The sequence below is a fragment of the Protomyctophum parallelum genome (assembly GCF_964188405.1).
Source record: "Protomyctophum parallelum genome assembly, chromosome: 18".
Lineage (NCBI taxonomy): Eukaryota > Metazoa > Chordata > Actinopteri > Myctophiformes > Myctophidae > Protomyctophum > Protomyctophum parallelum.
Genome location: NC_139716.1, coordinates 38,265,394 through 38,279,858, shown reverse-complemented (window position 1 = coordinate 38,279,858; position 14,465 = coordinate 38,265,394). Strand labels below are relative to the sequence as shown.

Genomic DNA, 14,465 nt, shown 5'->3' with positions numbered 1-14,465 from the left:
ACAATACATTACAGATTACACGATATACATAGAGTCATAGACATATCGGAAGGCTTTCCCTATTTATACAGTGGAAGAACATTTTTCAGAAAAGCACCCAATTTATAGATTACTTTTTGTTTTTCCGATTTTAGTAATGCAATTAGTTTAAACATAGAAGGGTACGTAGGTAAAAAAATTAAGTGGCAGGTATTTTTGCCTGAAATTCATAATGCCAGTATTCTTACATTCCAACAAAACATGATACTCATCTCCAATTCTGGCTTCATTACATAGGTTACAAATCCTCTGATTTCTTTCCAATCCTTTATATCTACCGATGACCTTTGGGATTCTTGTGTTGTTTAGCCTAAGGTTGCAAATAGCCTGTCTATACTTACGGTTTTCACATAGAAGGTATTTTTCTAGTTTGAACTCTTGTTTGTATTCAACATAGATGTCGCATGAAGTCATACTATTGAGTTCACTTTGCCACTTTTGCAAAAACTGGTCTTTCAATCTTTGTTCAACAGTTCGCTTCAACCAGTCAATGTTATTACATTTCTGGGCCAACCAAATGTAAGACATACCACAGTCATCCAGTATTTTCTTCACCTGTGCAAACCAAAGGTGACACATGGGCACCTGTGTTGAACAGGTTAAGCAGACAGTCGTACATTATTCGACTCAGTTTACTCTCTTTTCCTTCGATCAACCGGGCCCAGTACCCGATAAGTCTCTTTTTAACAGCGATACAAATTGGGTACCTCCCCAGCTCACAGTAGGTCTGCCATTTTCAAAACATCTCGAAAAAGTGTGAAAGGGTTTAACTATTTTTTTAAACAGTGATGTGCATTGTACAACACTGTTGTACATGCATGTACTTGTACAACACCGCTTTTACATGCAGCATAGGACTGTTGATGATTCACAGAAACCTACCTTGGTTCCTGGGAGCCCTGGAAGCCCGGGTTCTCCCTGGGGACCCAAGAATCCGGGCTCGCCCTGAAATTAACAGCAGAATAAGTATCACTTACTGTACCACAGGCAGTATGTGGTGTAATGCTGCGCCCCCAACCCCCTCCCCACAGGCAGTGTGTGGTGTATTACTGTGCCTGCCCCCCGCGGTGAGCACTGAACACTGCAAGATGCATGGACCAATACACAAACACAAGCATGCAAAAATACTGATTTCACCAGTGCATTATGAGTATGGGCGCTTACACACGCACTCAAGCACGCTTTCATGCATGGACACGCACACACAAACACACGCACACACAAACACACACACACACACATGAACACACACACACACACACACACACACACACACACACACACACACACACACACACACACACACACACACACACACACACACACACACACACACACACACACACACACACACACACACACACACACACACACAGAGTACATTTCCCTGTTCGCTTATGTTCTGGTTTCACATTATTGCAATAACCTCTCCTTCATGGCATGACTCTTCTCAAATGTATTTGAGCTTAGTCCCTTGTTAAAGCGTAACCGCCACGCAGAGAAGTGATTACATTAAAATGGGTACAAAAGCCAACTGCTACTGCACATCTGATCAAGTCCTCACATTTTGAGTAACGAAGCATTTTCCACTTTCGCAGAAGAGTTTGCGGATTGGTGAGCCTCGTTAATTTACAGGGAGTCCAATTCTGGTGCTAACTTCTAAATTGGGATATCTTTCAACAACTTGTGCAAACCAATTCCCACATACATTTGAAACCGTTTAAAGACGTTTGCAGCCAGTGGACACTTGCCTCTAAAACTTTGATTGAATAACCAGGTGAAATGTAGACTAAAAGCAAGGTGACCTCAGAACTTGTGAGTTCTATTGTTAGCAACACATTGTTAGAGCCCATCAAGCATTCTGTCCTTTTAAGTAAAAACAGGGGTATATAAAAAGATAGTTTGGGGGTTTTTATAAGGCCAACAGGTTACAAGCATATACAAAGTGGGTACAAGCAAAACAAAGACCAAAACAGTAACAAGCATCATCTCAGCATGCCTGCATTCAAACATTGTATATCAAGCCAACAGTATAATGTATATTACGGTATTTGCCATGGATATAATTGAAGGCAGTGAAATATATTTCTCTCTTGCTTTTGGTTTAACAGAAGACACGTTTGCTACACACGTCCAAAATACAAAGTCCATTTTTAGGAATTCTTGAATGACGCAAAAGACCTTCTCCTTAACGAGCAAGTCTTTTTTTAAAGTATTCTGCCCTGATAAAACTCCTTAAGATGATGTCAACCTAACAGGAAGGGGATTGCGGGCATAGGCACTGGTGTAACACTCCAAATTCATCAGAGCACTTTCACTACATTGCAGATTCGCAGGCCTCTATTTTATTCCATTTCAAACCTCCTTAGGTTTTAGAAGATGTTTTAGCTTAGAAGCACACATGCACTATCCTGCCCCCTGGATCAATCTAACTATATATTCTGTGTTATTCACATGGGTGATAGCACAGGTATGTGTTTCACACATATACACATTTTTATCTCTAACCATCTCTGGCTGAGCATCTATATGTTCTCCCAAACAGTAGGAAACACACAGCAAACAAGCAGCATTATACTTATGTGAAACCTAACTTTGGGTTAATTGGAAGTATAGGTGAGGAATGACTGGTATACAGTACATTAGATATGGACTGAAGCGGGAAGACAAGACTGGAGGAGGAGAATTGCGGGGAGTCCTTTGCGATGAAAACAGCCACAACATTTACCTTAATCCCCGGTAGTCCGGGCAGCCCTGGAAGTCCTGGCTCTCCCTATACACAGGAAAAGTGTAACACGTTACAGCCGAGCTGAGCCGAGCTGAGCCAAATCAAGACTTGCTCCTACACTCTAGGGCCTTACTCAGCACTCTGTTCTCTGTTCATATACCTGTGCGTAGAGTGCTATCGTGAATGTTAAACGTGCCGAAGGATGGCATGATGCCTATTAGTTTATTCTAATAGCCAATAGCCATTCACTTGAGGTCATTGCTAGCAGCAGGTACTGCACATGCACTTTCGTGACAAACTCATGCAGCCATAGCGCAACAGGGCTATTAGTGTTGGGTACAGGGGACTATGAGGCGCGTTTATAATACCCCTACTATAATTTTGTTGTTACATGTAAGTTTAGGCCTGGATACCGTGGATATCCAAATAGCTCCTTTCGGTGGGAGTTGCTGTGATTTTCAGGTGATTAGAGTTTGGCAGTGGGTGAAGTTGAGGGCCAAGACGTTTCTCAATTACCAAGTTCAGGTCATGGAGAATTCTAGACTCCCGTTGCATCAAAGTGTGCATGACTACTGTACAGTTATTTGATTCGGCTCTGGGAAAAGAGAAGCAATATGTCCCTCAGGGGGGGTGGGGGTGGGGCTTTCGCAGAGAATTTCCAAAATAAAACTTCTGACTCTGGGATAATATAATGCTCTATTAAGAACTTTATTCAAGGCATATGCAAAGAAAGATTTAGCACACCACCAGAGGAGACTGATCAACTGTAACTGGCACTCAGGAGCCCAGTGTGATGGCAGTAAATCTCAATCATGGCTCATGAGTGGCAAAACCCAGCAAAAAATATCTCATGTACTACTGCTTCAAAAATCCTTACTGAATGTCACTCAGTCGTTGCATTGACGGAGATCAATACCGTGATTGTTTTGACGGCCAGTATAATGGGAAGTATAAAATTGTATAAGAGCATCAGAGCAAAGAGAATGACTACGGTATACAATGAGAGAAATTAAGTAAAACTATGTCGTGTCATTCAGGCCAGAAATGTCCTTTGCAGCAGTGCAGAAAAAAGACATCTGTCTCCCTTCTGGCCCTCCTGTCTCCATGAAGCCTTTTCCTCAGAGGATGAGAAACTGGGTGAATTAATGAGGTGCAGCACTTGGGATTAAACAGTGTTGCTGGTTTGCTGGGTGCAAGTTTTGGTAAGAGGGCAGCTAATACAATAGCTCTTGTGTTTCATGTTCGGTTTTGATTGGCTATGATCAGGGCCGCTTCGAAGGCTCCAGGCGTACATAGCGAGATTAATATAATATCGCCCCCCCCCCTCTCCCTGCACGTGCATGTAGCGCGTGCGGACCACTCATTGAAAACCACTGATGTAGGTGAATGCAAACTTGCAAATAGTGTGTGCAGGTGTACTGTGTACACTAAAAGTATCAGTAGTTCAAAAATATATCTTTTTTAGGGCTCCCCTAAGGACCTGACGCCCCAGGCGGCTGTGTGCCTCGCTTGCCGTTCTGGCCGGGGCTGGTAATGATTTTAGCCACCTCAGATGTCTTCAGCAATATATTCTTTCGATTTCCTATACTGTGGCTCCAGAAGCAAGTCACAATCAAATGTATTAAAGAGAGAAACCAAGATAAATATGACAACAATCAATGCAAACACCCAAAATATGTGGAGTCAGTAGGTTGCAAAACCCAGTATACAATAACCGGGTGGTAGTAAAATGATGATGAATGCAAGGTACAGTATCAGGAGAAGTGTTAGTAAGGGCCTTACGCCTGTTCAATACAGGTGTCAGGCCAAAACATACAGTACTGTATAACACATATCATAACAATGTGGAGTCATGGGGATTAATCAGTGGTGTAAAGTAATTAAGTACTTTTACTCAAGTACTGTAGGCTACTTAAGTACAATTTTGAGTTTTTTGTACTTTATTGGAGTATTTCCAATTTTCTGTATTTTACTTCTAAATCTCAGATGCAAATAATTATACTTTTACTCCACTACAATTATTTGAAAACGTTTGTTAGTAGTTACTTTATTTTTTATTTTTTTGATAATTTTTTATTATTGCAAGCTCACAATGAGCATTAGTTCCAGTATTGATAGCAATTGATTTTGCTTAACTGACTTACTTTGCTTAACTACTACTACGTACTACTACTACTACTACTTACTTTTTCCACTACTGGGATTACTCAATGTCTGATTTGAACCAGACAATTTTCTGTTGTTCCAAAACGGTTTCTATTGTGTGACCTTGGTACAAAACAGATGATTCTAAGTCACACTCAATGTTTGTACTGTTTGGCTAAATCTACATCATATGTGACAATATGGCATTCCTAGTGATGACTGAAATGGTCATGATTATATTGAGTTGAGTTCTACTCCCGTAACCCCTACTGACACAACAGAAACAACTGAACAAACAATATTTTTACATTTCTGTACCGTAACTATATACTATACTATATAAGTTATGTGCTGCAGTGGATAGTGTCATGAATTGTTCAAAACATAAACTTAGTATATAACATAACTAGTCCTTATGGGGCTAGTTTTACATGTTCAGTGTTGAATACTCAAGGTTTTGCAGCTGTCTACAGCTCAATGTATAGCAATACTATTACCGTTACTGAAACATTACTTATTTATAAGAAGTCTACACAATTAGAGAATGTATGTAGAATAATTGTTATTTTGATCAACGTTTGCCTGCCTATGGTACCAGTTTTGGGTCTCAGAGGCTAAATCTCATCAAATAGTGGTCCGTGGCTCAAATGCCCAATAAATAATGGGCCTTGATACAAAAAGGGTTGGAAAACCACTGGTGTAAAGTATGGGGATTACCTTATGCCCACCACGCCCAGGCTCTCCAGGTTCACCCTGCAGACAGAATATTTCATACAATATTTAAAGAAGAAAGGCAGAAAAGATGGCGGTCGTATCATCAAACAAGTTCCATTAGAACTCACCTTAATGCCCGCTGCAGAGGAGCCTGCATCTCCCTATGGGAAGATAATGTACACGTTGAATTAATAAAATCCACTACTTTGAGAGATGGAAAACAGAAATGATTATACTAACTAGAACAGGAACAAAGAAAAGGCATCAGTTACATAATACATACACTGGCAGAGAGTGTGTGTGTGTGTGTGTGTGTGTGTGTGTGTGTGCGTGTGTGTGTGTGTGCGTGCGTGTGCGTGTGCATGTGCGCGAGTGTGTGTGTGTGTGTGTGTGTGTGTATAAAGTAGTGTTCCACTTATTTATATTAGACAAACAAATACCAATTTTAGCATAGTCCTTCCCGGCTATGAAATAGCAGAAGAACCCGCCCCTCCCGGGAATATGATAATAAAAATAGAACGGAAACGATAATGCGCAGCACGAAACATCATCAACATTACTTTGCGTGTTTCTTTTCTTGTTGTATTGTTTTCAATACTGCATGGATTTATCATTTAACGTGTTTGGGACATATCTGTGATCTGTCTTTATAAGGCATTCCTGCAGATCATGGGAAAAGAATGGGAAATTAACAGTTGTATAAGAGCAACAAGAAATCATATTTGTCCCCGACAGACAAAAGGTCAATGACGCTCGCGTGAATGACGCATGCGTCAGTGGCATATGCGTCATGTGACGACAGTTGTTCACCATAATAGTCGCCACATTATTAATAGTTTTAACCACACTCTAACAACTTAATTATTTGTATGTCAATTTGGACAGAAATGACAAACACTGTCATTTAAATTCCCAGGCTAATTTTGTTCCCAGTCTCCGCCTAGTGTAAAGATAATTGACCAAATTAATCAACATCAGCTTCCTAGTGGATATACACCTTTATATAGTTTGTTCTCTTTCACAACATTTTGGGGTGCGCACGAAGATCCGACACACCAAAGGTCCGAAGCGCGGGGACATGCGATGCGATACGAAGATGCGATGGTCCGACATTCGCTGCTCCCGTGCTTGTGGTTATGGTTAGATTAGGGATTGAGGTTTCGGATCAATAGTATCTCGGAACTAAAGCCTGTACCCAACATTTTCATGTCAAGGACCCCAAATTGAAATTGGGTGCATATCTCCATTTGAAAATATTTTGTGACAGCGAGCCCAATAGGGTCTCCCCCTGTCCAAAGAGAAAAGAATCTACAAGCTGCCACGCCTTGTGAGCTGGTTTATCGTACATTTTCAAATAGCTGAAAAGTAGCTGAAAGCTTTTGTGTTAGAAATGTTCCTCATTTTGCTGGGGACCCCCTGGAGCCCCACTGGAAGCTATTCAACTGCACATAAGAGGTGAATAAATCGATAGTGAGCACACAAGAAAGAGACCATCGCGATCAGACAATGTCTCTGGTGCAGCGTTTTCTTCTCTTTATCGTGCTGTATCTTTACTGAATGTTTACACTTGGTTGTACTTAGCTATGCCTTAACAGAGTTTGCCATCTACAACACAGAATTCCAGCCATATTACTACTGCACTGTACAGTTAAAAACTAGGCATAAAACAGGGGGCCAAAGAGCATAATTATGGGTAGTTGGTGGGAAAAGGGAGTATAGGGGGAGAGAACGAGAACGAGGCCGGGGTCTGGAGCTCTGGTGCTGATTCTGTGGTTACAGTACGCATACGCCTCACGCTCAGAAGTTGCTGCAGGAATGCCTCCTGCCCTCAGTCTTTTATGGGAGTCATTATGATGCACAGCACACAAGGCATGTTTAATTGCCGCATTTTCTTTTCTTTTCTTTTTTTCAGACAATAAAACTGCATTACTGTTTACAGCTGGGCTTCGTGGAATGCTCAAATGCGCCGCCAAGCTCCCCTGGGGGCTGGTCGTTCTCCTGTTTTTTATATGGACATTTTCACAAGTTAACGCTAGCTTGTTAGATCTTTAATTCAGGGTACACATGTGATCCGAGAGGACGGACATCTACTGTAGGGATGGATTATCTGCGAAACAGGTTCCCGGCCTGATCAAAATGTTGATGAGTGTTAATTTAGACGCCATTTTTACACTTTCAGAGTTAAATTAACACTCCTGTTCTGTTCTGTAGAGAAGCCATTGTGTAAAAACAAAAATATTGTTTTGATTGAGCCCTGGGAGACAAATATCATATTGTGGTTGACAGAGGAATTGTGATAAAAACAGGAAACTATACACATGCCCTCCAATATTCAGGCCTCTCTTTCGTCTTGATAGAATAATGTATTGTTTTAACAACACAAACATCAAAGTCGGAGCTGGTGTACACCTGTAAGCTTCCTGGCAGGGATGCATATGTAACCATGCTTCACATCTGCACTGAATTGGTAAGGTCTACAAGAAAGGAAAGAGAAACAAAACAAAGCTAAATCCTGCCTAAAACCTGCTCTCCAAACTTGTGCTCCTCATTATTAATCCGTTGCAGGCCGGATTAAACACTTAAAAGCAAGTATTGATTAAATTAATGTCAATGTCACGGCTAGAGCGCCAATTTATACTGAAGATAGCATGCCTGCTTTCTTGAACTGTAACCTGTTGTCACTTATGAAACATGGTGCTAAGCTCTTCTATCGACAGGCCTCTGTTGCAATCCTGGTATCCCTATTGTGGACAAGCCATTATTATTGGTGAAAGTTTGGAAGAAAAAAAAAAGAAAAGAAAAAAATAGCCGAGACCTATTATGTCCAAGGTGACAGATCTACAAACTCATAACACGTGATGTGGCACGATATGACACAGTTGAATGACTATATGTTTAATGCTTAAAAGTGGTTATTCACTGTTCAAAAGGATATGCCATTCTTAGATCATACTGTATGTCACACAGGGAAACTAAAGCCTCTCAAGAGCATGACCCATCCATGTGAAAATGAGTGTCAGGATGCTACACGACACAACACTTCCCTGCATTGCTCCAAATGGCTTAACACCAGCGACATGATCTGCTGTGGCACAGCTGTGGCACCAAGCCTGACACGTCTTTTGCTGCCTTTATTGATAGTCCACAGTGTAGAGAGACAGGAAACAGGGAGAGAGAAAAGACCCGCTGTGGCTGGGAATCGAACCCGGGACTTGTTCAGCCTGAATTGTCATTTGGTTTCACTCAATTCTTCAGGACATTTTAATTTAATGGGCGTGGCTGACGATTCAGGGGCTGGAGCCATGCTAGCCAGGCGTCAGCCTGTGGTAACGCTCGCCTATCAGTACCCCAACCCAGGGTTGCGTTCTAGGTAATCAACCCTAACTGGAAAACTATGTAAGTAACCAAGATGGAAAAAGCGTGTGAGTTTTGGGGGGGAGGGAATGAGGCGTTCTGTAGCATTGGAGTGAAGTGTCCCTATTGGGCCAATTACCATGTTCAGGCTACAGCCATACCATTTAACCACATCGCATAGCAGGGGACCATACTATCAATACAGCACTTCATTATAGGCGCCCATAGCACTTGCTGACTGTGAAAAAGGGCTGAAAATTGGCACTAAAATAAAAGATTTCATAATGTAGACCAATTTAGGCGACATTGAAAGCTGCGGTGCCAGATACAGTAAGTACTGTACGACTGAGGTGGACTAATCAGCAAATGATGAAGACCAGGCCACATCGTGAGACAAATCTACGACCATTACATTTCCCAACATGGCCAGCAAAAGATGGGCTCAAGTAATTCCCCACATTAAGGCCATTAGAAAAACTGACCCATTTGGGGGGGGCCTTGGCTCAAGTCTTGACCTCAGTTTTGCTCTAATGAATAAGTTGCGTAGCCCGGGCCAACGGCTGAACTGTTGCCAGGTGCCAGAGTGGACTCCAGGACTCAAGAGATGTTCTAACCAGTAAGTAACCACTGTGCCACTCCTGTCAATGCCAACTCTCTCACAGCCACAAAATGTACCACCACCAATTAAAGCGTTTGCATGCTTTCACTTCTTCAGACCCAAAAGGAATTTTCCCACCTCTAATGCCTGACAACTTTAGTTGAACAAGTTCGGTCGCAGCTCATTTCACACCTTGTTAAATATTTATGCACATTACACTAACAGTAATTGCTTTAAGGAGCTAAACTCTTACGAGTAAACTGAGAAAAAATGTTCTTTCATATTGGATGTTGTGATAGACGCTCAAGGGCTAGAAAGGTTGTTCTTTAATTACCCTTTACGTTTGTCAAATAGAAACACCCTTTTATATAAATGTTTGTAATATAAATCTGTTCTGTTGAAATGTGTCCTCATGTATGAGGTCTGGTAGTTCTCTCAGCCGAAACAACACCCTTTACATTTTCAGAGTAACAGGGAGAGGTGTTATGATTGAGTGCTGGATTGGTACAGTATAATTATGTGCCAAGCAAAGCCATCGATATAGGATCTGGATTGTGTGCATGTGTGCGTGTGTGTGTGTAGGTGTGTGTGTGTGTGTGTGATGTGTGTGTGTGTGTGTGTGTGCGCTCGCGCGTGCGTGCGACCGTGTGTGCGTGCGTGCGCAATTGGTTATGCTTTTGTGGACATGCATGAGTGTCTATGTGAATGAAGCAGAGTTATGTGTCATCTTGTCTCTTGTACACTCCACAGATCCTGCTGTCAAAACAATCTCCCTTTGTATAATGCAAAGCCCTGGCTGATTGCCAGCGTTGCCATCTCTCTGTCCCTGCAGACTCCAATACATATCCCCCAGGTCTCTCTGCTTGCCATGCTCAAGCTTTCACAGAATCACCTCTCAACCCATAATAGCACAGTTTCCCTGTGGTGTCTGCGCTGCGTATTGTTAACCTTGGCATCTTCGACATGGAAGAAACCCAACGATCTGCCTCGATCCTTCCCTCCCCATCCCTTTCTTTTTTTCCTCCTCCAATTTCTCCTCCTTACACTGAAACAATGGAGCATTGACAGGCATATTTGGAAGTGTAATCGGTCAGACCCCAAATTCTATTGTCCAAATGATGGCTGAAGCAGGCTTTGGTTTTGCGGGATGACATTCAAAGCTGATACTCACATGAGCTTTCGCTTCTGATGCTGCCGGAATCACGATAAATAAAAGCTTCTGTCAATGAAAGGTTTAAGACACCCAGAATCAAAATCAATAAAAGGCGTAAGCCGCAAAAAAAAAAAAAAAAAAAAAAAAAAAAGACACCCAGAATGTGTCCACACTGTGGACACATTCTGGGTGTCAGTACAGTATGTTCTGGGTGTCTGAAACCTACTCTGTGTGTGTGTGTCACTGTGCGTGCGTGCGTGCGTGCGTGCGTGCGTGTGGTGAGTCAGTGAAAGACAGCAACACAAAGATGCACACAAACTTTCACTCAGGACATTTTCTGGCACAGCTATTGAAGGCAGCTACCTGATAATCAATCAAGTCGTTGTATGCATGATTTGTTTCAGAAGCCTTTAGATATTCAGGAACAATGAGTTATGTCCAGAGTCTTTTGAAAAGCAATTACTCCCACCATATGTTCACCATTGTGTTCTATATAAAAAAAAATCTGCATTCATACTGTACATCCTCGCACCAAAAGTCTGGGTTGATAAGTCAATCCAATCCGTACCAGTAACAAAATACTACGCTTTCATATCTGGTATATTTTTCGATATAAATTCTCGACTCCTATATCTATTTCTGCAGTTCTGTCTTTTGTCATTAGGGAATGAATGAAAACACCGCTGTGTAAGAAAAGGAAAAAAAAAGGTTGGAGTGACAGAAGAAGTAGAAGAACTACTTAGGTTTGATTTCCCATGGTACTCTATTCCGACATTCTCCCCCTGCAGAGAAATGCCGTCACCTTCTCACTTTTACAGCGCAAAGGTCACGCAGATCAAAGTGGAAGGTGGAGCAGGGACGTTTTATCGGCCCTCTGCTTCCTACTCGTTCACTCCTTTTCCACAGATGTGTGATATATCTAGCATCTGTTTCCTTCCTGTCTTTCTTGGCAGCGCTGTTGAGCAGCCTTTTGAAAAAAAAAAAAAAAAAAAAACGGAGTAACTCATAATGTGAGAAGTTATCAAAGTTGTTCTTCGCTAAGAGGAAATAAATTGACGGTGACACTTTGACTACCACCACCCCCTGATATACTGCCAGTGCATCAATAATATTTTGCTTCTATCACTAAACGTACTTTTCTCAGAGACGGAAATATAAGCTTAATGTAGACAATAGAGTACTTTTTCAAAGTATCATTTTGTGTGAAATCGAATGCATAATCCACATGGTAGAAGAATAATTTATTTGAACAAACGACAATGTCAAATGACACCCAGTAGAAATAAACTCACTGTCCTCTATGGCCCATGTTCAGTACCAACCCATAATTATTTTCAGAACCGAGGCTTTAACGCGACGTTACTCAAGAAATTAATTAATTAAGGCAGCATGACAAATACTGTATAGGACAAATTGCTAATCCATCTCTGGCACTGATATCATTGTAGTAATGAAAAAGCCCTTTGGGGCAATAATGTGGATGTATGACTTGGGTTCTTGACAATAATTATGTCTAGCCAAGTTCAGTTAGTCTTTGTTTGGAACAGATCACAAGTTGTCAAGTTGTCTCAATGATAAATGGTCCCAAAATAACAAAGGGATGAACGCAACCAGGAAATGCAGTGCAAGGCTTGCATGCTGATTAAGTCCACATTATGTACAGAGGAGAGAGGACTCATCAAATCCGGGAATGCTTGCCTTGACATTGCTTACAGATGAAGGCACCATTACAACAGCTACCGCTAAACAATTTACCACTCAGATGGCTAAACTCAAAAGCGTCATAAAGCTTTTGAGTCGATTCCAAGCCATAAATAAACAAAGAGGCAAAGTTTAATTCACATACCTTCTCACCCAAGTCACCCTTCAGCCCGTCTTCACCCAGATCACCCTGCAATACAAATCAAACAGAATAAATCAGTCTCTCGCAAAAACCTGTCAAGACACCAAACTGCATTGCTTGAGGAAGAGTTTTGAATTCAGCTTCCAGGGGAAACGAACATAAAAGGGAGCTAAATGTATAGATTTGTAAAAGAAAGGAGACATTATGCATAATTGTCTTTTTTGGATCAACCTTAACCACTCTTAAAGAGGACTGTATAGAATCCTCATGTTTTACTGAGTGTAAAAAAGTAGTAAAATAACAGACCAATGTGAAAAGGGTGGGCTATATCCCTCAGCCCAAGTGCGTGAAAGATTTCACGTAAATTGCACGCTGCGTTAATGATTTTAGGCTTTTTGTTCAAAACGGGCCAATCCTGCAAACTTTGTAAGACAATGTTAGCCAATTAGGATGGAATATGAAATATCAGACAGATCCGCCTTGAGCACATGACTATAGAGATACTGTGTAATGATTTGCGGGATTTTTGGGCAGAATCTGGAGGAGTAATATCCAAAAATGTGTTTTACAAAAGTTGGCCTCCTGGTGGTGCAATAAAAGGCCGTTCTGGAGAATTTGGGGCGGAGGTTCATTGTTGGCATCCAGGGAGTGTGTGTGCAAACACACACACACACACACACACACACGGACGGACGGACGGACGGACGGACGGACAGACAGACGGAGCGCAAAACATACTCTCTCCCCATGCCTTCGGCCTGGTGGAGACAAGTAACACTGCAGGATTTTCTGTAACTCACCCATGTAGCATAAATGAAATGCAATTACTGCATTATGTCTCATCTTTGCATTTTCTTTCACAGTCAAGAGATTCAGAACATACAATATTTTGAATGTCAGTAAAAAAGGGTCAATCCGTTGTGCTAGCTATAGAGATGCTGAAAACGTATCACAGAATGCAGTTAACCTCTCCAATGAGGCCCATTCTGTGACTTGTGCCAATGCAGTACATTTGAGTCATCACCCTCTTCTCCAGCCTCCTTCCCAGTTTGGACTGCAGGTCAGTACGTGTTCCCACCTCCCACTTGTGGCTGGCCAAAACACAGCACATAAAAATGACTGAGACTAGGCAATGGAGAGAAGGCTAGAATCCAGTAGGGTTTTTTGCTCATCGTTGCCTCCTAAGGCTATGGTTGCTAACATTGATTGGGTCCTCGACCTTGACTAAAGAAATTGCATCCTAAGAGAGTTCAATGACAACATTGACTCAAGTGAAGACCAGATCACTGATGGGAGGAGTGATCATTGGAAAACAACCAAGTTCTCAAGTTGGAGTTGAGTCAGAAATAAGAAGATATACCAACTTTGTGTGTGTGTGCGTGTTCGTGCATGCAGAGTTGGCTTTGTTGTACTTTGACCACTTTTTTCCATCTACACCAAACCTCTTGCCATAAATAAATAAAAATAAATTGTGATAAAACATTTACCTTTTCACCTCGCTCTCCCATCTCCCCCTGTTGTAAAAGAAAGCAGAGCGGTGAACACAGAGTTAAGCTGGTCAAGATAGTATCTTGGTTTTCAATACACGTTAAATTATAGAAACACTCAAGTTTCAGACAGTCTTTCCCTAGACAAACTGTTGGGTGTCAACTCTTTGAGATGTTTTCAAATATTTATTTAAAAACAAACCTGACATGGTATTAAATAAACCAGCAATGTACTGTACAATGATGATATTTAAGCGGTCAGCATGATTGCATGCAAAACTAAATGCTTGTGCATAGTCTGCCTGATCTAATTTATTTTATTCAAGGATAATGGACTGGTAGTGTTTTTGTGAACACAAGATGACATGCAAAACATTAGTTCTCCCACTGCTCATGAGGAGGAA

At 41.5% G+C, this 14,465-nt stretch overlaps 1 protein-coding gene across 2 annotated transcripts in view; it reads right to left on the bottom strand.

Annotated features, from left to right (window-relative positions):
* Positions 1 to 14,465, bottom strand: part of col25a1 (collagen type XXV alpha 1 chain) — a 193,051-nt gene that overhangs the window by 28,042 nt on the left and 150,544 nt on the right. For both annotated transcript variants that reach the window (XM_083788970.1, XM_083788971.1), the window contains exons 12-17: positions 14,062 to 14,088; positions 12,578 to 12,622; positions 5,755 to 5,787; positions 5,630 to 5,665; positions 2,768 to 2,812; positions 922 to 984 (exon numbers count right to left, since the gene is read on the bottom strand). In XM_083788970.1, the coding sequence (XP_083645096.1) occupies positions 922 to 984; positions 2,768 to 2,812; positions 5,630 to 5,665; positions 5,755 to 5,787; positions 12,578 to 12,622; positions 14,062 to 14,088 (249 nt within the window). The remainder of the gene's footprint in view (positions 1 to 921; positions 985 to 2,767; positions 2,813 to 5,629; positions 5,666 to 5,754; positions 5,788 to 12,577; positions 12,623 to 14,061; positions 14,089 to 14,465) is intronic.